The sequence below is a fragment of the Oryzias latipes genome, chromosome 21, assembly GCF_002234675.1.
Source record: "Oryzias latipes chromosome 21, ASM223467v1".
In the NCBI taxonomy this organism is placed as follows: domain Eukaryota; kingdom Metazoa; phylum Chordata; class Actinopteri; order Beloniformes; family Adrianichthyidae; genus Oryzias; species Oryzias latipes.
This window is the reverse complement of record NC_019879.2, coordinates 5,041,868-5,061,116: the sequence shown is the minus strand read 5'-3', so window position 1 is coordinate 5,061,116 and position 19,249 is coordinate 5,041,868. Positions and strand designations below refer to the sequence as shown.

Genomic DNA, 19,249 nt, shown 5'->3' with positions numbered 1-19,249 from the left:
GCCACGCCTGACCCGCCAGAGCTCGGCTCCACGCCTGACCCGCCAGAGCTCGGCTCCACGCCTGACCCGCCAGAGCTCGGCTCCACGCCTGACCCGCCAGAGCTCGGCTCCACGCCTGACCCGCCAGAGCTCGGCTCCACGCCTGACCTGCCAGAGCTCGGCTCCACGCCCGACCCGCCAGAGCTCGACTGCTGGCCCGACCCGCCAGAGCTCGACTGCTGGCCCGACCCGCCAGAGCTCGACTGCTGGCCCGACCCGCCAGAGCTCGACTGCTGGCCCGACCCGCCAGAGCTCGACTGCTGGCCCGACCCCGAGCCTGACTCCGAGCCTGACTCCGAGCCTGACTCCGAGCCTGACTCCGAGCCTGACGCCTCGGAGGACTCCACACCGGACCTGCCTCGCCGGACCGCTCGGCCTCCCGGCCGTCCTCCGGACCTGCCTCGCCGGTCCGCTCGGCCTCCCGGCCGTCCTCCGGACCTGCCTCTCCCCAGACCGCACATCAGTGCTTGAAATGTGTTTCAAGCAGGACCTAAAAACTCCCAAACCCGCCCAAATTATGTCCATCCACCCAAAGCAATTTTTGCCTCCAAAGTCAGAATAAAAACCGCCTTGTTTAGCTGAAAACCACCCAGTATGGCAATACTGCCTCTGCTTGTTGACTTGAGAATCTCTGGACTCACTGTTGACTGGAATATGAACGACCCTGGGAGTATTTCAGGCAGGCAACTCAAGCAGTGCGTTTACCTGGTTACTCCTTCCCACGGGCAGTTCAGTCTAATCAACTCACCTGTTTAGCGTCCTACTTAAGTTCCAGGTGCACTCCAACCCCTCTTCTTCCATTTCTGCGAGCTCTGCGTTCATCACCCCACCCTCCTCCCCGGCTTCCACCTGTGAGCTCCGTTAGGGGTAGTTATTACCCAATGTTTTCTATGGAGATCTTTGTTGTATGTATCTGAAAGGAGCCTTATGCCAAACTTATAGAAACATGGAAATAAATCTTTACTGCATGAGTTGTCTGACTGAGATACCATTGCTACAGGAGGACGGGGGAGGACCAAACTCTTTTACCTGAAAAATCTTATGTCAGTTCAGTGATTTGGGTTTTTTTGGGGGGAGTGACATAATGATGGACGTGAAATTGATTTTAGACATTTTTATTAAATGTTCAGCTCGGGGCCCCTAGATAATTGGGGACCCCAGTCGATCCTCAACCTTTGCCTAATGCTAAGTCCACCCCTGTGTATCTGTGGTTTTCAACCGCTACTGCTGTTACTCTAAGTCAGTTGAATGACAGTAAATGTGTTGCTGCACAGGATTTGAATCCTGATCGTGATGGCCGGGTGAAGTTTCAGGAGAGAGAGAGAGGTTAACTCCAAACTCTTATGTTCACAAATGTTTGCAAGTTTAATTTAGCATAATTATTTAATGGTTTGGACATTTAAATTTTAGGCAGGTGTTTCATTTTTTTCAGTAGCCCCTCTTAAGTTTATTATTGTGATTGCTTCAGTGTCAGATGTAAAATATTCAGTCTGCATAAAATTGAATAGACCTTTTTTTTTAAGTGAAATTAATTTTATTTAAGATCCATTGGCCTCTGTGAATGAATGTGTAATAATAAATGATTAGGCTACCATGTTGGTTGAGGCATGTATTCCAATTGAGTACAAAAACAAAAACAATGCTGTTATTTTGCTTTTACTGGTCCGGCCCACTTGGGATCAGACGGATTGAATGTGGCCCCCGAACCAAATGAGTTTGACACCCCTACTCTAAGTACTAGATCAATTTTTGATGCGTACATATCTTTATATTTTACATCACAACATTTTCCTAATTTCCAGTCCATGCATTTCTTTATTTAGGGAAACCGTAACATGTTTAAACTTTTTGTTTCTTTTCAGTGTATAGGCCTTTCTTTTTGTGTTTGCAGCCTTTTTTCTAGTACAGCTGTGTTGATTCCAGCAGCTTTTACATCTTGTTGCTACATCAGAAATTTGTCTTCAACAAAACTTAACATACTAAGTTCAAGAACTGTAAGGTTGATGGTGTAGTGGTTAGCGCCCTTGCCTCTCGGGAAATAGGCCCTGGCTCAAATCCCAGCTGGGTGCCTTCTGAGTAAATGTTCTCTTAGATTATGTGGAGGTTTTCTCCAGGCAACCCAGCGTCCTCCACAGTCCAAATAAATGTTTTATAGGTAAATAAGTGATTCCAAATTGTTCCTCAAAAACAGCTGGATAGGCTCCAGCAACCCCACAACTCCGAATGGGAGTAAGCAGGTTTAGAAAATGGAAGGATGGCAAAGCATCTTCTTTCATAACATCCTCTGCATATCTCCCTGACTTTAAAGTTTTCCTTTAGTGATGATAAAACTGGTATAGATATTGAAGAAAGTTATTTATAGTACTTAAATTGTGTTTCGCTGGACTGCAAAGACCATACTGTTTTCACAATTCTTTTTTCTTACTGCACCTTTACGCAAACATTTTTCCCTAGCAACAAACTCACTACAATTTGCATGCACCTAGTACCGGGTGAAAACGTTTTTTTGGCATAGGGAAAGACCACTTCTCCCGAGTGATGACATCACAGCGGGAGAAACCGTCTAAAACATAAATGGGCCCAAAATCTGTTATGGCGCTAAAAATAAATAGTTTTAAATCCAATCCAATCAAACAGAGGATGTTTGATTGGCTGTTTTTTTCTATTAGTATATTTGTACTTCTTTTTGTATTTATCTTTGATGGCCCGTGATCTACCGTCAAATCTTTCGCAATCAACGTAATGAGCACCCCTGCTGCAAATAAAAATAATAATGTTATTTTCCATCTAATTTGAACTTGTACTACAGAGCATAGTCCTCTTATTTAGCAGGCTGTGTTTTCAATCCTATGCTTTCCTTCTTCATGCTTAGGAATTCTTTCGCTTTATTTTACCATCTAACAAACATAAATTCATTGATTCAGCAGAAAATTTTCTGTAAATCAGTGGCCTTATGTGATCACATGTTGGCTGTAACTTTTGTAGTGAATTCATGGTGGGAGCACAGCATTTTAAACCAGGTGGCACTGAAGCATCATGCATATGGTCCATTGTCATGATAGATTAGTTTATTGTTTCTCTCAGTGTTTCTCCAATCCCAGTAATGGACTGCAGCCTAATCGGCTTGAACTTTCCAAACTACTTATCTCCTAGCGCCCGGACACACATCCCCTCTGAAACAGATACTCCTCCAACAACGGCCGTTTTGTGCGAGCCTGTTTCCATACAGGAGGGTGTGCTCTTTCACGCTGAAGCATTCCAGCAGCACTTAGTGAAACCAGCAGGACACAGCCACGTTCTCTTCAGGAAAGCTCCATTAACTTTCATTATGACGGGTGGAGTTTTGAGAATGCGGGTCTTTTAAAATAATAAAAAATAAGTACTGCTGAAATATCTGTTGAATGTCAAATTCTTAAATCTTTCCTCTACTCTCACATTTCCCTAACATGGCACACAAAGCAGTGGTTGTCCTGCCGAATGGTAACCACCATGCTCTGCAATAAAACTTAATAGAAAACACTTATTTAAATGACAAAAAAAGGAATAAAATTCAGCAAATACCTATTTCCAAGTTCATGTTTTGGGAGGTATAGTGTCAAGTAGTTTTTTTTCTTTTCTTTTACGGAAACTAGTTATTTTGAATAGGTAGAACAGAAGACATACCTGCAACAGGATCTTGTTTCCATCATAGTCTTCGGTCTGCCAGCGGACCTCACTGATGGGGCTGCAGGGGTGTGGCAGCAGGGGCACCAGTTCCCCAACGTCCCGTACCCTCACCTCCATCACAGCTGACTCCAGCACCACAGGACTGTGGCCTCGGGGGAGCCTCTTGAATGACAGCTGGATTTCCATGTCAGGGTTGGAGTACACCACAAAGAAGCAGAAGTCCTCCTTCTTCTGCGCCACCCGTCGCTGAAGCAGGAGCTTGTAGAGCCGAACCATGTCCATGTAGTTTTCATGAAGACAGTAAATTGTAAACCTCACGATTTCCTTGCCGTAGTGAACCTGCCTCACAGCCCAGAGTGGTGTTCCTGGAGCAAGAGTGAAAAAGTCCTGACTGCAAGGGGTCAGTGGCAGCATTTGGCGGCCATTGCTGACCTTTTCAGTGTGGTGGTAACGCCAAGGTGGCCTCTGCAAAGTGTGGTGCAGCATCAGTATGTGCTCTTCACCGCCGTAGGCCTCTTGGAGGAAGAGGATGACCGCCATGGCTGGCTGATAGGCTGCAGACGGGCCGCTCTGATGGGGCTTCTGCCGCGGCCGCTGGGAAGGAGAGGCCCGTTCGGAAACTCTGAAGAGCTGCAGCTCGGGGTGAACCCACGACAGCACGGCATCAGCAGCCCGCTGCAGAAACTTGCCTTGACCGGGGTCGGCAATGAGGTGAATGCTGACGAGGAACGGGTCCTGGAGCTCACCCATGGATAACTCGCCTCCACCAGTTGATAGAAAAAAATAAAAACAAGAAAGATGTTAAAACGGTCTGCCACTGAGCATCGCAAAAGGTTTGATTAGAATCCAGTAAAAACACAGCAGTAAGGAATAGCTTGGTAAAAAAAAAAGCCTGAAGGTCTTTTTAAAGATAGTAATCCAGATAAAACATTTACTATATGCCTTTTTGACAGGAATCCTAGATCTGTCTGTTTTCTCTATCTTACAATTACCAACAGTTTATCTTATACATTTTCTGTCCTCGTCTTTGTTCCAGCTGTCTCTGTTTCACTTATCTATATCCAACTCCATTTTTCATTGTCAATGTTTACCTCCCCTTCAATCTACCAGGCCTTTGTGAGTCTACTTCTTTGTGGAAGCTCATTAGTGCCATTAAAAGTCATTACTGCAGCCCAGAGCAGCAGCCTCCCAGACCACAACAGCAGAGATGCATTCAGGTGAAGCGTGTCCCTGAACTTCTGACCTGGTAAAGCTCAGGAGCTGGCCTGCTTCCAGGCAACATACATGTTGTGTTTCGAGGATGTATGTCCTGGCATACTCGATCTGCTCTTATCTCCATGTAAGCTCAGGGCCTGCCTTTTGAAGAAATATTCCTGCAGTCTTTATCTGATTTCTCAGGGGAACTGTCCCGTTTAGTTGCTGCTTTGAGAGCAGATACACAGTCTTCTTGTCCCAAGTATAGCAGAGTGTTTGACTGTTGCCAAAATCCCAAAAAGAGAGGCCAGATGGGGATTGGACCAGTTTCATGAATCCCATTAGTCTTTTCTGCTAGGACAAAGAAGTGACATTTCCAAACTGTTAAGCTAATGTTACAATGAAACCAGTATTGAAAAACAGATGCTGCACACCTGGCATATCATTAATACATACAATTATCGCAACTTTTACTTTTTATATGCACCTAGATTTATCTTGGAGAAAATTGTATCTGATTTGATGGGTTTTATGAATGAAAGTGGTGTCACAGAGCGCTCCTCTTTAAAATGTATCATGTTTACTATTTTACTTTTAAAATTAGTTTTCAGATCAATAATCAACTCAAAACGATTAACTTTAATCAACAAAAATAGTTTATTACAACCTGTCATACCACAACAAATGTTTGTTTGAAATTTGTTGTGTTTTGGAATCTCAGTTTCCGTTTTTGAAATCTTTATGGTTCGTTTTCCGATTTTATTTTGAAAATATTTCATTTTCGGGTTTATTATTTTTATTTGCTTCCTGCTTTCTTTCATTCTTGATTTTCTTTTTGCCAATTTCCACACATGCTTTGTGTTAGCCGTCTTCCTCCAAGCATATATTCTTACTAGCTTTTTGTTCAACATGAGATCTTATCTTTGTTGATCCTTGTTCCTGGTTTCTGTTCCAGTGTGCTTCTGTGCCTGGTCAGCCCATCCAGTATTTTATAGCCAATAAAATCTTAGTTTAAAACATGGATTCAAACAACTGACAGATCTGTGCTGATGTCAAGTTTTTATTCAACCCTGTGACAAACAAAAAAATGAGGAAAGTCGTTTGGCAACAGACTAAAATCTGAACCAAAATTCTCATCTAACAGATTTTTTTTGGAACCACTTGGCAAGAGATGTATCTCAAAAGAGTTTTAGATTTCGTCGCCTCAATACTCCAAGCTTTACAGACACCTGCTTAGAGAAACCCGCTGATTAACATCTGCCCCATTTCATTGGAATCAGGGCACATCTACCTGACAGACACCAAACAAAAAGATGAAGGGGTTTTATTAAGGGTGTTTACAGTGCAGCACATTGAGCTATCACTCACACAGCTTGACCTTTTTGCACTAACAGCTTCTCCGCACAAATCGTCTGACACGAAACAGGCCCACCAGGACAGGAGACCTTTGTCCGTGTTGTCTCAATAATGTCTCACCGGGAAAAACGCTGCCTCTTTCTGAGCTCCTCCACCCTATTTTGTTGGGTTTTATTAGTGCTTACACATTTGATTCCCCACTTTTTCACGTCATCTACTTGCCGATCCACGTTTATTGTTACCTGATCTAAAAACGAACTCAAGAATAGGGTTAAAATTAAAGCCACAGACCTTCTGAAATTCTCATTGCTCTTGTTTTGGGCGTTTTTCTTATGTATTTGTATCAAAGCCAGCGTCAGAAATAAGGGGGAAAAAATGGTTGTATTTGGTTGTCCTCCCCCATTTTTTGGTTGTCCTTCGATACCAATATTCAACAGCAACAAAACCTACTAAGATGTCAGTACTTATATCTGTATTTCTTCTATACATCTAATATCAACTGGCTCTTATGATGGACATTTAAAAAACTAAAAATATTAAAAACAAACATTTTACTAAATATTGAAGCATCTGGTTACACAAAGTATTGCCATGTAAATCAAATACTGTCACGGTCAAATGAAAATACTTTATCTTACCCTATAATATATAAGAAAATTGATTAGATTAACCAACACTGTAACCTAATGGGTATTTTTAAAATTTAGAACACTTGTATGGACTGGGACTAGTACAGCATTCTAAATATAAAGTAATATTTATATGTAGTGAAAAGTTATAATATGATAAAACATCTATTTCAAATAAACACATGTGTAAATGATACCATGTTTACATTGTGCGCTGCAGTAGCAGTAAAGACTAATATCCCCGATCTTTTAAGCAAGACATGCAGGTGCAATGTTGTCATTTTTGACAAGAAATTTCAGACAAGTTCCTCAAGGGATATGTCATCATCATCAATGTCCGACTCAGTCTGCTGAGGCTGATGCCGCTCACGTCTTCGGGCGTACTCTGTTCGTTCGGAAGTCACGTGACATTGTTCATGTACACTCGGTTTTATCCTAAAAAGTCGGACGTTGGATTCCCAAAAACTTTGAAAAATAGTTGAAAAATACCAAAATGTTCAATAAAAGACCAGTTTGTCACACGGACAACCATCAGGTTCATTTTTGGTTGTCCTGCGTGAAATCTGGTTGTCTCGGACAACAGGATAATCGCTTATTTCGAACGCTGAAAGCTATCCAGTGACAGCTGGTCAATTCAATATTTAAACAAATGCAGACCAGCTTTGATGAAAAGTGTGTTTTTGGTGTTTTTGACACGTTCTTGTGTCATTTTTCTCATAATGGAGGAATTTGCATTTCTGAGTATTTTTTTATTCAAATCTTTTTGAATCAGGAGCAGAAAATAGTGTGTTGGAAAAAGAGCGTATTTGAGATGTCAAAAATATGCAGGGTGTGCCACAAGCACCCTGCTCCGGTACCATTCTGATGGAGCCATTTGTAGACGACAAGATCCATGGACGTCTTTATTTTCCTCTTTTTAGTTGACATCTGGCCCAAAACTGTACATCTGGATAGCTCTATTATTGTTTGCCATTTTTGTTGCACTGGTAATAGTAAATTGGGGGTGTGAGAAGCTGTAAGATAGCAGGACACCCTGTTAACAGATTTGTGATGGGAAGTGGGGGTTGGGCTTGCCCCGCTCCAGGTGTCCCCCCCACAACTCCTAATGAACTCCTTCCGCTCTGCAGAAACTATGTCCTAGAAAACAACAGGTTTTTGGGTTTTGTCCAAAAATAACAATCATAATTAATAGACCACTGGGAACACTTTTAAAACGCGATCAAAAGATGACTTTAAAACGTCTTAGGTTAAAAGTTTGGAATTTCTTTGTTTCAAGCCATTCTTAACTAACTTTGCCTTTATTTATTTTTTTAGGGCTGCCTGAAGTGGCAACTCTAATAACGTCTTCTGACACAACAGTTCATTGGGGACATGAGGTGATTCGAAAAATCACAAATTACTGACAATGTCTATTAGGAATTACCAAGAACTGGTATTCCAGTAAAACACTCAGACTCTTAAAAATTCTGCTTAAAATGTATCGAACAATTTTTGGTTGCATCCCATGGTATGACCTACAGTCCTCAATTATCCTGTTTGTCTTCCATCCATCCCTCCATCCATCCATCCATCCATCCATCCATCCATCCATCCATCCATCCATCCATCCATCCATCCATCCATCCATCCATCCATCCAGCCAGCCAGCCAGCCAGCCAGCCAGCCAGCCAGCCAGCCAGCCATCCAGCCATCCATCCATCCATCCAGCCATGGAGTATACCCTGGACCAGTCGGCAGTCAATTGCAGAGATTTGTCTCCCATCTGCCACATCTTAGTCTCATAGACCACAACCCTCTCACAAAGTGGTAATCCTAATCTCTCAATTACGTAAAACTGACCTGAGTACTTGTCCAGTTTTTGGATACCTGCTACCATTTTAAGAGGGAAAAAATGCTTCTGGAGTGAGAAAAGATAGTAGGAAAAGAAACAAGGAACCTTTGGAAAAGTTTTAAGACAATTTCGAGGCCTGTACTACTAATTTACAAAGTTAATTAATGAAACAAATGTTAATTTGTATACTTTTATTTACATTTAAGCTTCAAAATGTAACTATCTATTTAGACTAAGAAATGCAACTTGTGCACGCATGACTTTCCCATGCACTCCTCCAGATGGTAGAATGCAGACCATGAAACATTTGTTTTGCAATGAGGTTTAATGGGGAGTTGGCATGATGAAACTAAATTAGAGATTAAATCACCCAAATCGTGAGGAGAGAATGAAGGAGGCCTGTGTGTAGAGCTCTGGAGGAGTGTGTCCCTAAGCTCTTAATCCGCTTGTGTGCTGAAGCTAGAACTGATGTTCTTCCTCCACTTCGTCTGGTGCATGCCTGCGCATAACTATCATCAACACCGCCACTATAAAATGTTCTCATTTATAGTCGAGCCTGCCTTCAATAATTCTCTCAGAATTTAAACCTTCGCTTTTTGTTTCAGTGCTAACCAGCAACACATGCTTTCAGCCATCCCCGCAGATGGGGACGTGAGATAAAACAACACGCCTTCCAGTGGCCCCTCCACATCTGAGAGTGATTAGGAGTGAAAACTCAGCCTCGTCTCGTTTGTGTGTCTCCTTGTGTGTGTGTGTGTGTGTGTGTGTGTGTGTGCGTGCAGAAATATTGAAGTCACAGCTTTAGCTAGCTTGGCTCACAGTCAGCTGAAGGGGGAAATTCAAGATGGGGGCCCCCCTTTTTTATTCCGTCTGGTTAAAAAGAACATAAAAGGATGCAAGGCTGTACACTCATACATCACTTTGACGGACCCATACCACAAATACTACAATGCTACATTTTTTATTGTAATATAAAGTACGGTAACAGGCGTAATCCTAACACTCTCTTTCAGTCACACATCTCGGATTCCAACAAATTGCCTTTTTCAAGCCACCAGTAAACTCTAAGTAGGACAAAATGCTTAAACAATAAAGATCTGTTCACACTAAATTAAACTGATGTAAAAGGCTAAAACTTTACAGAAAATCTCAAAAAAGTAACGCATGCATGTAAAAGTGTGTGCTAACAACTCCCATCCATATGGTTTTCCTCATCCTTCATTGTGCACCACGGCCTACAACAGTTGGGGGGCCTTTAAAAAGAGAGCAGGAAGTGCTTTTTCCCTCATTTTTTCACAGAATGTTATGGTTTGTCATTGGGGATGCTCACAGGGGTGCTGTTCCTGCATCTTTATCACTATTCTTCATGGTTGTGGTGAGTGGTATGGACATCATGCAAGCCTGGTGATGTTCTGTTCGGTTCCTGCTGCCAAAAATCAGCCCAAATGAGAAACGTAAAAAACACACAAGTGATCCTGTGGTCAAGGTTAACGACACTGATCACTGCATGTCGGTTCTATGCCTTAGGACTCTTTATAAAGAGAGGCAAAAGAGTTTCAGGGAGTTTGGGGCATTTTTTCCATTTTGTTCAGTTTTGTTGATTTTATTTTGGTTGTTTTAAGTCAGTTCAGTTTGTTGTATTATGTTCTAATTTATGTTTTCTTGTCTTTCTTTATTTTTTCTTAAAGTAAGTACACAGCAGCCTTGGCACGCGCATTTTAACCGCCAACGTAAATGTATAAACTTATAGACAAGTTTTGGGCTTCTGCGTTAAAAATTCTTGTGTTCTACAGGTTTCTACAACCATTTTACGGGCTCTTCTTCCAAAACACGTGCCCAGTGAACGTGTGTTACGAGTTAAACCAGGTCGAAGTTGGATTTGGTAGTTACATATGGGTGGCGTCCCTTTTAATTCGCGGAAGTGCCAACCGCTAGAAAATTGATCACAGAGGGGGAATAGGTGCAGTTTGTCCCCGAATGGAATTCTATGACACCAAGTCTTTCATATATCATAATAGAGCGGTGAAAGAAAAAGCCTGGAGAAAGATCCGCAAGATTTGCGCCACTTTGACACCGCTTCATGCTAGTCAACAGTTGAAAAAGAATAAGAGCCCCTTCCTGCTTGTCCAGTATGACCACCATGTTCTAAACACGCATACAAGAGCGTCCGTCAAATACCGGTGTGTACATAGCTTTAAATTGCATCTTGCAAACCAAATATGCAGTGGATGCATGGTGGCCTTTTTATCAGGCTGCGGTGTGTTTACTCTGACAATGACAGCTACCTCCATTCACAATCAAACCTGGCTCAAGTTTGCAAATAGCACAGCTGTTTCAGTTTCAGGTATTTAGCCCACTTGGTGTATATCAGAGCATGGTTTCATGTAGTGATGGGCAGACAAAGCTCCATCAAGCCTTTTATGCAATTGGTTCATTCCAGCCGAAGGCCTTTGAAGCTTTATTTGTTCTAGTAGAACATCAAAAATATCAGTTGGGATGAATTTAAAGTGTGTGGCACTTCAAATTTATCCATGCAAGTCAAGCACACTGGCAGTATGGAAAATGATCAATTACAGTGAAGTGAGGGTGGTTAGAGTATGGACAACGATTATGCTTTTGTAAAGTTGAGGTATGGCCAGTGATTGTTGTTTTGGGTGATGTATCAGTGGTTAAAAAAAACAGTTTAAATTTCCAAACTCTCTCCAAACTATCAGAACCTGTCTAGTAGACTCAACACAACACGCTTTTGTATTTTTGAGAGCAACACGAACGGGGCTCAAAAATAAAGAGAATTCCCAACTTCCTTTCCCAGAGAGAAATATACAAAGGGCTCTGTATGCATGTGTCGCCAAGCCTGAAGGTTCACAGAAGATAAAACCAGCCTCACTGAAACATGGAGCCACTGTTTGGGACTTACAAATGCTGTTACGGACGGGGTGGGGGGCTAGATTAGATAAATTACGACAGACTGTTGTGGGCAACAGAAAAGGAGGCCGAATCAGAAAACCAAAGTTAACTTGTTCAGTCTCATGAATGCCATGTGACCTTTACTTTGCATTAATTACTTGGGAGACAATGCTGAAAACCAAAAAAACCAACAAGCACTTGTTCTTCAGCAATTTCTGTCATGATAATAACTTCAAGTAAAGCCATAGCACAATTTCGAAGTGGAAGATCTACCGCGCTTCCGGGTAAGCTGGGTTCTTACGTCACTCACTCTGCATGCCACATATCAATTAAGCCTTCACTCTAAACCAATAGTTAATTTTTCTTCTCAGCCATTCACAATCATACTTTTGCTTTAAAATTCATATACGTTTATCTCTCTACATCAGGGCTGCCCAATCCTGGTCCGCAAGATTTATCATCTCACCTGTTTTCCAGGGCTCTTTGCACTGTTTTCTGCTGATAAGCTGATTAAGATGTCTCTTCTTTCTGATCGACTCAACACACCTGATCTAGCTAATCAGCAGCAAGAAGTGTAGGGAGAGCTGGGAAACAGGCAGTGTGGTAGATCTCAAGGACCAGGATTGGGCCGCCCTTCTCTACATTCTAGAAGGTTTTGCCGGCCCTCCTCCTCCCCCATACTTTGCCAACCAATGCTTTATCACAGACTGGCCTCAACCGCCATCATTTTCTGGCTTTTGGGGTTTATTCATCTATGGGCCGAGCTTATCCCACCAGCATGCAGCAGGTCATCGGCCCAGAGCCTAACTACCAAATACTGTGGATTTATTTCATGGACATCTGTTGCAACGTAATGACACTCTTCTTTATTTGCATTCTTAAGATCTTTCCTGATTCAAATGGTTCATTCATTCATCTTCTTCCCATTTATGCCTTTTGGGGTAACGAAGTGGCCAGAGCTTATCATGGTCACTTGTGAGCGAAGGCAGGGGACATCCTGGACAGGTCACAGGGTCACATTTAATTCACATCTATGAACAATTTAGAGTAACCTGGTTCAGGTCCCCCAGTGAGTACTTGAACCGGGGGCCTTCTTGCTGTGAGGCAAAAGCACTTACCACTGCGCCACTGTGCAGTTGATTTTTTAGTTATGTTTAATTTAAGAATCATGTTGAACACCATGGAAAACCTTTTTTTTTTCCATTTACTAAAATCCCCTAAAGTTAACAATACTAAACAATGTAATTCTAAAATTCTTGCCGAATTTTATTGCGTGATGCGCATGCGTCAGATGAACGGAAAGCTTGTTAGCACAAATGTCTTTCTTTAAATAGACTGTGTTAACTAAATTTTATTAAACGTTGCTTAACGTGTTGTTTAACGTTTTTAAATATTACCCAAATTGTTATTTAAATGTGATGTAACTCTCTTGTTTTTTTGTTTTTTTTTAACTGAAAGTGAATTAATTTAATATTTTCAACATAAATACTTTACATAAAAAATCTGCTACAGCTCTTCTTCATTTCTTTGAGTGCATGATGGCTGACAGACAGAACCGCCTCAGAGACAGCAGAAGTGATTTTGGCCTCAGTGTTCCACTGTCACTGCAGCAGAAACACATTTGGTACCACTTTCATGCCAGCTGCCTTCCATCGCAGCCTGAGCTGCACAGAAAAGCATCTCCATCTTAAAGGGAGAGTTCAGCTATTGCAGGTGTTCTTTGATCAGTCAGGTCAGGTGCTTCACAGAGTGACTCTGTTGAAAGAGCCACTGCTCACGTCACTGTAAGTGATCTCTTTTGTAAGTGGGGACTGGTGTGGCTTTTACACAGGCAAGTGCGTCACCTTTTTAAGACTCAGAACCAAATATCTATTGTTAAAAGATAAGAGCTTAAGTTTAAAACTCATTACACAAAAATTAAAATAAAATAATAGAGGATAAACTTGTGAAGTAAATACTAATGCTGTAACTGATATTTTAAAAACGCACCTCATCATTTAGAAATCTTATTCAGAACCTTTTATATAAATTTAAAACATCCAGTTTCTAGTCATGGAGGCTACTCACTAGACAAATTGAAGCAAACTTTGTATATGCATGATTTTTTTTTACTCATTCTCTCTCAGCACATGACTTTGTTGCTTAACTTTCTACCAATGAGAAAATAGTTTTAAGTGGTCTTATTGAAAATGCGTCTTTTATGTTTCACTGTCTAGTATAGAAAAGGGATGAATTGGTTTAAGTTGTGGTTTTATGCAGAGTCATTTTTGGAAAATTCAAACATGAAGGTCAAAGGCATTGAATATATAAAGGAACCGGACCGAGTTAGTGTGACGTCATCCATTGTATATGGTTTACTTCCAGCTTCAACCAAATAAAGTCAATTCAGTCGCCATTTTTTGCAATACAGACGTCACAGCATTAGAGGCAGATGACATCAGTAGGCATTGATTAGTCTGAGCCGGTCTGAGTCAACGTTTCTAAGGCAACCACTGTCACCAATCAGGAGTGAGCTTGTTGGAGATCCACATTAAAATGTCAACATGGGCGCCAGTGGGCCCCACAAACTTTTTTGGAGGCATCAGATTGGTCAGTTAATAGCTTGAATGGCTTGCACTACAGAAAAATAATATTTAAAAAAAAGATTTTTAGAATACAATAGAACAAATAGATGTAAAATTTCTCTATAAAAGTCGATGGGATTTCGGCTTCTTGGAATCAGTGGGTATTTCCTGTTTGGATTGTGATCCCCAGTCCAGTTCTCATATACAGTTGATGGTCATATGTGTCAAACTACAGGCCTCAAGGGACGGTGTCAAGCATGTTGGCAAAAAACACCTGATTCAGGTATTCAGCAGCAGATAGGACAGGGTTTCTGAAAAAAAACTAGCAGAATGGAGGTCTGGAGCCTCAACAGATATTTAAATCATAGCTCTGGAAAGTCGTGTTCTGGCACATTTAGAGATCACACCAGAGTGGCACCTCTGAATCCACTGAACCGTGAACAGCTTTAACATGTCACACTTAACCGTGCCTGAGGAGATAATGAAGTTTTTACACCAGCCTAACAAACAAACAAACAAACAAAAGCACGGATTACATGGTTTGAGTGGGCCTTACAAAGGAAGCAAGTTCAAAAACAAGAGCAATGGCAGCTTAAGCACCATTTTACCACCACAACCTTGTCCACCTTGTTAAGTTATGATCTAACGTTCTCATTGCTAGAAACAACTGTTTGGAGCAGCATGTCGCTTTATAGAAATCAAACCCCGCTTCTCTATTCACTGTTAGATGAGATTAGCCTGGATTAGCCTGGATTCTGATAGAATCCTACATGCCAGACCACTTTAAGAGAAGTTTGGAGGAAGAAGAATGATGGTATGGACCTCAGGTTTGGTTATATTCTGAAATACACAGTTTTACACACATGGAAAAGGACCCATTTTTTTTCGAGCATGACTGAGCCCTGCTGCTGAAAACCCCGCTCGTCATGGCACGGCTGGGTGAGTTTGCGGTAGAACACTGGCAAAAACCTTGACATCAACCCCTCTTAACACCTTTGTGGTTAACTGGTTTGAACATTACTAACAAGACCATCTCACTGAACATCCGCGGCTGAAAAGATATAAGCAGAGAAACACCTGCGATCTATAATAATGAGCAGAAAATAAGGTACCATATATTTATTTACTACTAGAACTTGACATAGTTCCCCTAAAAATATTTCATTATGACCACAGCACTGGAACTACAACTGTTCAGTTCATAAAACTGCTTTTACAGGCTGGATTTGGCTTCAAGTTTAAACTAGGAACATTTCCAGGAACAGTAGGAAAAATCTTTGATCAAAAAGTTCAGTAAATGGTTGAAATGACTGTGTGTTAAGTGGTCCAGATGATGCAAGACGACAATAACTTGTGGAAAGAATGAGTTGTTATTGACCTACTTTGAGTAAGAAATAAGAAAAGCAAAGTTTTTTAGGTTTTAGTAGCCAAATTTTGAATTGAGAAAAAAAATCTCTGATCATTTAGATATTAAACTGATGTTTTATTTTCGTTATTTTTTTTAATGTAATGTTAATTGTTGTTTTTTTATGTGACATCAAAGTGATTGTTTTGGCTAACAGCTGCAATTTTAAAGCAATCCTCTATCCAAAATCATTAACTCCACACCAGTTTCCACTTGTACACATTTACAGAACATTCATCTCTAAAAGAAAAAAAGGTCTATAATGCATATTTTGATTCCACTGTCCTTTTTTCATTAGAATATTTATGTGTCCCTGTTTTTACAGTTCTGCATCCATCCATCCTTCCATCCATCTTATTCTGCTCATCTGGAACCGGGTCGCAGGGGCAGCAGTCTAAGCAAAGATGCCCAGACTTCCCTCTCCCCAGCCACTTCCTCCAGGTCCTTCAGATGCAACCTGACTATGAAAATGTATCAGAAGATTCAGTTCTGAAGGGGAATCAATTATCTAAATCAATAATTCGATTTATGGTGAAAAACTGTATGTCATTGCCGTTTACTTTATATGAGAACTGGACTGAATGACCCCTTCTTGATGTTTTTCTATGTAGTGTAAATTATTCAAGTTATAAACTCACCAGTCAGATGTGTTGGTTCCCACTGGCCCCAACATTCAAGATGTTTGACAGATTTCATGTACCCCACTTTCTAGTGGTAGGGGTGTGAGCTACCAACAAGCTCACTCCTAAATAAATACATTTTACTTTATTTATCCCACAATGGGGAAATTATTCTCCACATTTGACCCATCCCCTGGGGGAGCGGTAAGCTGCAGACGAGCCTCGCTCGGGAGACGACAGCTGGCAGGGGAGAGCAGGGATCGAACCGCCAACGCTTTGTGTACTGGACGACCTGCTCTACCGCCTGAGCCACTTGCCGCTGAATGCAGGGAAACGGTGAGAGTGGTTGCCATAGAAACATTGACTCAGACCGACTTTGACCAATTGCTGCTTACTGACACCATCTGGCTCCAACATGGCAGCTTCTCTATTGCAAAAACATGTCTTCATTTCGATGGAACCGGAAGCAAGTCGCTGACCATCTTCTACTGTGTCTGTCCTGACCACATCCATCACGGTCTGGTTTGGATCAGGAACAGACTGAACGGTATCATCAAATCTGCTGAGAGGATTATTGGTTCCAGCCTTCCCTCCATTCAGGACCTGCACCGGCCCAGGGTCAGAAAGCGGGCTGTCAGAATCGCAAAAGACCCCTCTCATCAATACCGTTTCAGCCTTCTCCCGTCAGGGCGGCGTTGTAGGACAATGTGCACCAAAACCACTCGCCATAAAGTCAGCTTCTTCCCCTGAGCCGTCACTCTGATGAACTCCTGACCACTCACAGAGGACGGAGCACAAAAATAAGAACTGTCACACCGGAACTACTGTTGCAATTTTGTTTAGTTATGTTTATTTATCCTTATATCTATCTTTATATTATTAGCATTTTTTTTTATCCTTTTTTCTCTTTACCTGTTTACACGTTCTCATACCTTGCTTGGTTTGCACGAGAGCACAAGACAATGAAGCCAAATTCCTTGTATATGCACTGTAGTTGGCCAATAAAGCTGATTCTGATTTTCTATCAATGACGTCACATTCATTGGCGCCACATCTGAACTTCCTGTTGCTTTCAAAACCCCCATCCATCAAAAACAAAAAAAACCTTGGTCTGTTGTTAACATTTGATAGTCCCTGCTTTGCATGGACTGCTTTTTCTAAAGTGGGAAGTAGTATATCAGTTAAAAAAAAAAACATTGCTGCCGTTTTTCATTTGTAATGTGCAAAGAAGAAACTGGCCCCCTGATGTAACCCCCTTCTACTGTGTTCAATTCAATTCAATTCAATTTTATTTGTATGTTCAGTGTGTGCTGATGTAAAACTACAAAACATCAAATGTTGTGTGCATGCCAGGAAATATGCAATGAAATCTCCCCAGGTTTCTTCAATGTTACATTAACTGATAGCTGTTGTAATTGCTTAAAGGCGATCCAGCTACAGTCTACATGTCACTTGAAAAGTGGATAACTTAAGAAATCTGATAGTGATGGGTTATTTGGCATGTAAACCGGCTCAATATCTGAAGGTGGATCAATTTTTTAGGAGGAATTTATCCTTAAACCAAAGCCTCTTTACATCCAAATGAACATCAAAATATGTCACACAACCAAAATAGCATATACTTGTATGCCGCTTTTCTACCTTCCTTGAAGGCCCAAAGCGCTTCACAGTCCCAGACCCATTCACACACTGATGGCGGCTCCACTGGTGCCAAGCTATAACCACCAGAGGCAAGGTGGGGTTTAGTGTTATGCCAAGGACATTTCGCCACACAGGCAGGGAAAGTAGGAATCAAACCTAAAATTTTCAAATTAGAAATCAACCCCTGCATCACGGATTCCCCAATGGCATAAGAATGGCACTTAAAACTGTTACTTTTACTACCTAAACTTCCATTTATCCATTTGCTGAATGCACTTCATTCCATTGTGGGGTCACAGCGATGCTGGAACGTTATCCCAGCTATTGAAGGGGCAAAGCCACACTGAGACAACCTACATTTACATCTAAGGGACTATTTAGAATCACCAATTCACCTCAATTTGAACACGATTAGCTAACTAAAGAAACTGTTGGAAAAATGTAATGTCCATCCATCCATCTTCTGAACCCACTTAATCCATGACTAAATCACAGGGTTGCTGGAGCCTATCCCAGCTACTGATGGGAGAAGGTGGAGTACACCCTGGACAGTTCACCAGTCTGTCGCAGGGCCAAAAATGTAATGTCAAAATGGTAAAACAAGAGAAAAACTTAAACAGTATACCTATTCTGATTTTAGAAAAACATTTACCTGAAAACTTCTTTATTTTTTATTTTGTTTGATGATTAGCAAATTTTCTTAACTGACATGTTGAGTCATATGTTTATTCTGTTTGTCTTTCATTGTTTCCTCTTAATTCTAGCGCTAAATATTATTTAGTATGGATATGAACCTTACTGTGACATAAAAATATCACAAAAAATAAAATATTCTACTGGAAACACTGAATGCATAAAATGTTTTACCAATGACCAGCAGCTACACAGCAAACCCCAAAGGTCCCCAATACTCCAGGGTCTGTGTGGCCTTAGGGCTCTAGAAATTCTCTTTGTTTGTATCACTTTGGAGTTTTTCTGTAACTTTTCAAAAAAAGCATCCTTTTATTAAAGAAAATTTTTTTAATATTGTTTTTAAAAAAAACAGCCAGCTTTTTATTGCAAGTTTTTTAGAATATAGATGTTATGTTTATGAGCTGATGGTGACATGGTGGTACTTTTTATCTCCTTTTTATGAAGAAGTATCTTTAGCTGAAGAACACGTGAACACTCAAAGGAATTAGATCTAGCTTAACCGTGATGGAAAGAGGAACTATTCTTGGATCATCCACTCCTGAAATTCCAAAATTAGTGGAACTGCAAACAAACAAAAAAATAGAATAGACTAAAAAAAAATTTAATCCATAAATAGATCCGGTAAAATTCCAACACTTTTACTTTGAAGGATCCACAGCAGAGAGCAGAATTCATACGACGGGTGTTACTGGTTTTACATGGCA

General features: G+C 41.1%; 1 protein-coding gene across 2 annotated transcripts in view; it reads right to left on the bottom strand.

Annotated features, from left to right (window-relative positions):
* The window catches only part of LOC101160696 (protein FAM124A), a 41,101-nt gene that overhangs the window by 11,085 nt on the left and 10,767 nt on the right, over window positions 1–19,249 (bottom strand). The window contains exon 3 of one of the 2 annotated variants that reach the window (XM_011489265.3): window positions 3,703–4,472. In XM_011489265.3, the coding sequence (XP_011487567.1) occupies window positions 3,703–4,472 (770 nt within the window). The remainder of the gene's footprint in view (window positions 1–3,702; window positions 4,473–19,249) is intronic. The other variant, XM_011489266.3, reaches the window with a different exon arrangement.